The sequence below is a fragment of the Gavialis gangeticus genome, unplaced genomic scaffold (genome assembly GCF_001723915.1).
Source record: "Gavialis gangeticus isolate Ggan-Ray unplaced genomic scaffold, GavGan_comp1, whole genome shotgun sequence".
NCBI classification, from domain to species: Eukaryota; Metazoa; Chordata; order Crocodylia; family Gavialidae; genus Gavialis; species Gavialis gangeticus.
The window spans coordinates 82,267,434-82,271,203 of record NW_017729025.1 but is presented as its reverse complement, the minus strand read 5'-3'; the positions used below and the strand labels follow the sequence as shown (position 1 = coordinate 82,271,203).

General features: G+C 41.8%; 1 protein-coding gene across 1 annotated transcript in view; it reads right to left on the bottom strand.

The window, feature by feature from the left end:
• DLL4 (delta like canonical Notch ligand 4) overlaps positions 1-3,770 on the bottom strand; it is an 18,712-nt gene that overhangs the window by 2,306 nt on the left and 12,636 nt on the right. Inside the window, exons 10-11 of the mRNA XM_019519028.1 lie at positions 3,106-3,734; positions 2,172-2,280 (exon numbers count right to left, since the gene is read on the bottom strand). Of these exons, the coding sequence (XP_019374573.1) occupies positions 2,172-2,280; positions 3,106-3,734 (738 nt within the window). The remainder of the gene's footprint in view (positions 1-2,171; positions 2,281-3,105; positions 3,735-3,770) is intronic.

Below are 3,770 nucleotides of genomic sequence, written 5' to 3'. Positions count from 1 at the left end.
GGGGGGGGGGGGGGAAAGAGGATGCTTACCGCTTGGGAGTGTGCATTCCATCCATTCGCTCCTATCCCACAGTAAGTGAAGGTAAAACTGCAATAATTATCTCTGAACAAAACATGGGATAAATTATTCTGGTTTAGCTTCACTTACTATGGGACAGGGGCAGAAAGATAAAAGACAGTTACAGTAAACTCATCTGAACCTTGACAGGGCTCCCCTTCCATCTTTAAAGCAATATAATTTACTACATCTGTCCTCAGCCTAAATCCGAGCCAGAGCTGTAGCAAACCCATCAGTATTCAGAAGGAGCAAGCTAGCCCTATAGGTCATAGAATTGCTAGCAAATGCTTCTGTCCCATTTCACTTCCTGCTAAGAATGACCAGGTTGGAAGAGATCATTTAGGCTAAAGTTATTAAACCTGGATGCCTCAAGTTAGCCACTCAAACCCTTATCAGGCCATTTCTGAAGATTTTGCAGCCTGAATAGGAGTGCTAAGGACCACCAAACCCAAATGAACATCAATAGCACCTATAAACACTCAGCATCTATGAGTAGGTCAGAATGCATATTTATAGATTTAGGAGGCTAACTTTAGACAGACAGGTTTGGGGGATAAATTTTCCAAGACAGATGGTATTTAAAAAAAAACCCAACTTAACTGGTATGGCCGCTGATGGGAATTAGCCTTCTGCCTGCCTTTTGTACTTTTGAAAAGTCCCTTCTGAGTTGTGCACTTAATTTTGCCACTATTTTTCCAGTTTCCCATTGGAGCAGGAATTTTATGACCAACCTCTGAAAATAATTGGAATTCCATTGCACTATGGGAGATGCTACTGTGCTATAAGTATTTAGTACTTGTATTAGCAAGTACTAAATAAAGTGTGCAGTAACTGGAGTTACTACACAGTAGTGCCAAACAAACATTTTTTAGGTGATGTTACTGCACAGTAGCCTAATAATACTGCGCAGTAGCGTATTAGTACTGTCTGTGCTGTGACATGCTACTGTGCAGTCAATGTCTCATTTAGACATGCCCTGTGTATGGGGCATTTTATTAATTCCTTAATTAGTGTATTAATTTCTTCAGGAATAATAGATAAAAGTGACACAAAAAAATTATTCCTTCCTCAGGCCTTCTGAGACTACAACAACAAAACTGGGTACGTAGGCAGAAGGAGGGGGGGCGGGGAGGGACAGGGGCGGGAAGAGGGAAGAACCCCACATACAATATACATTCCAAACACCAACCCCCCCCAAAAAACAAAAAAACCAAGCAAAACACAAACCCCTCCCCCAGCTCAAAGTGATATTTAAGGATTCTGTTGGTGTTACACTGCCCTAAACTTCCCATTTGGCCTTTTTCTAAACAGGTCTGTATCCCTTAGAAAATATCTGTTCTTTATTAGTTGTTTAAGTTTGTAAACTTAGCAGATACTGAACAAATCCAATACAAAATCTGCCTCAGTATTACCCCCTGGCTTTTCCAACAATGTTAGGATCTAGGAGGCATTTCTCAATACCAAAGCAAGTAGTGTCAATTTAAATTGGAGCCAGGAACAAAGACAGGATCCGGTGTGACAAGGAGTTGAACTTTCCTTCCAGACTTATTGTGTGTTTCCTGTGTGCACACTAAACCTATAAGCTAGTGTACTCAGCTATCCTACATCTGTTGCTGGAACTCCATGGCTTTATCTGTGACCAGATAATGCCTACGGATTATCATCTTATGCCCACTTGCTGTTGAGAGGCACCTCTCCTAATTTTGTCTATATCCTAGGACCGCCTGAGAGAAAATGCTTGTTTGCAGCACTGCTCCTATGCATCCAGTTATTACACTTTCCTAATCTCATTTTTAATGGTGCTGAGCATTTTTCAGCTCCCATTCATCACACATTTGATGTTAGCACCTTGGAAAAACCTAGACCATGTTATTAATTCCTTATGCATTAGGAATAATATGCTGTTCGTCTTAGTGTTTACCAGAACCCTTTTGCCACAGATAGGCCACAATTGATTGGATCTTCTGATCACCCTGTATGGTGAGTGTATGAAGGGTGCTCAAGATATCTAGAATATTCTTTCACTCTTTAAGATTTAGCTCTGAAGAATAAAATTTGACCCCTCACTAACTCAGTGGCTGCGGAGGATGAGTTTTAGGGAACTGTGTACTTACCTCCGTGGCTATGACGCACTCATTCCGCTCCTCTGTTATCACAAAAACAGACTGGTACATTGAATCCCTTGGAGAGCATATTGCTGATATCCTACATTCTGGCTTTTCACTAAGAGAAGCAGAGAGAGAGAGGGAAAAAAAATGTAAGGATCCTGAGGAAGATACGAGCTCAAGTGTGAGCCTATTGTCAAGGTCTTCTGCAAATAACCTTGGGTAAAAAAAGAGAGTAGGCTCAGGATGAATGAGGACAGACTAGTGGCAATACCCCGACTTAAGTGACAACTGGTTTCAAGTGTTCTATATAATGGATGTTAGGTTACATTTGAAAAGTGAAAGTGCTGTCCAGCTCCACTTCCTCTATGCCCAGTCTCACAGTTTACAATCCTGATATGTCACTGTTGTAATGCAGTATTTAAAAATCTTCATGTGGTTTATTATGGATAATGCAAGATTCGAAGGCCAGTAGAAACTCATCCTCTTTCTTTCAACTTGAATCTTGTTATTTTTCCTTAATCCCCCAATCTCTCCAAATAGGTCAACCTTGGGAAGACGTTTGTGTGTTTCCCCATGTAAAATCTGAAATATATATAATTTTTTTAAAACTTAAATGTATATTTCGGTTCTGGCCTCTCCACATCTAGTTACTAGTTACTTCCATAACTAATCTATCTGCTAATGTCTTCTCTTATTCCCCTCTCTGGCAGCATCCTGGACCAAAAAAAAAGAAACACAAGAATCTGTTCTTTAGGCAGAGTTAGGGGTAGCACTTCCTAAATGGTGAAACTCATGCTCCAGTTTGGAGATTTCCCCACCTACTCCAATTTGTTTCCTACTTTAGCTCCTTGAAGGAAGAGCCATCTTTCTACAGTCCTCCTTGGATAGCTGTGGAGACCAAAGCGCATAAAGAAGGCTGCAGGGGAAACTGCATTCTTACCTGTGTAATCGGAGGGGAGATTTCTCTCCCAAACACTTTTCACTTTTATAATATTTATCCTCCTGCACCGCTCTGCTTGTCAGATCCTTTACCAGGTTATATTCCAGTGTATGGTTCTTAGGTTTGTAGTTTGATTTCTCCAGCCCACAGTCCACCTCCAGGTCTTTATTTTTATTGGTGTTTTTTAGTTGGGAAGCTGGAATAAGATTATCCTTCTGAAAGTCAGACAGGTTGTTCATAGTCTCTCGATCCTGCTCTGGGTGCCTCCGCATCTGTCTGATGACCATAGCTATCATGCAGAACAGTACAAGCAAAGCCACTAGCCCCACGCCCATGGAGATAGCAATCCAAGGAACTGGTCTGGGAGGAACTGGAACAGGTAATGTATAAACTGGGAATTCACAACGGCTGCCCATGAAGCCAGAAGGACAGTTACAGATAAAATTGGCACTATAAAGTCCACCATAGCATGTGGCTCCATTCTGGCATGGCCCAGAGGCACATTCATCTGTGGTTTTGATGTCACAGTTCCTGCCAGTGTAGCCTGGCAAGCAGGTGCAAGTGTAATCATTGATCAGGTCATGACAAGTGCCCCCACTGGAACATGGACTCCGGGCACATTCATTGATGTTTATCTCACACTTCTGACCAGAGAAACCAGCACG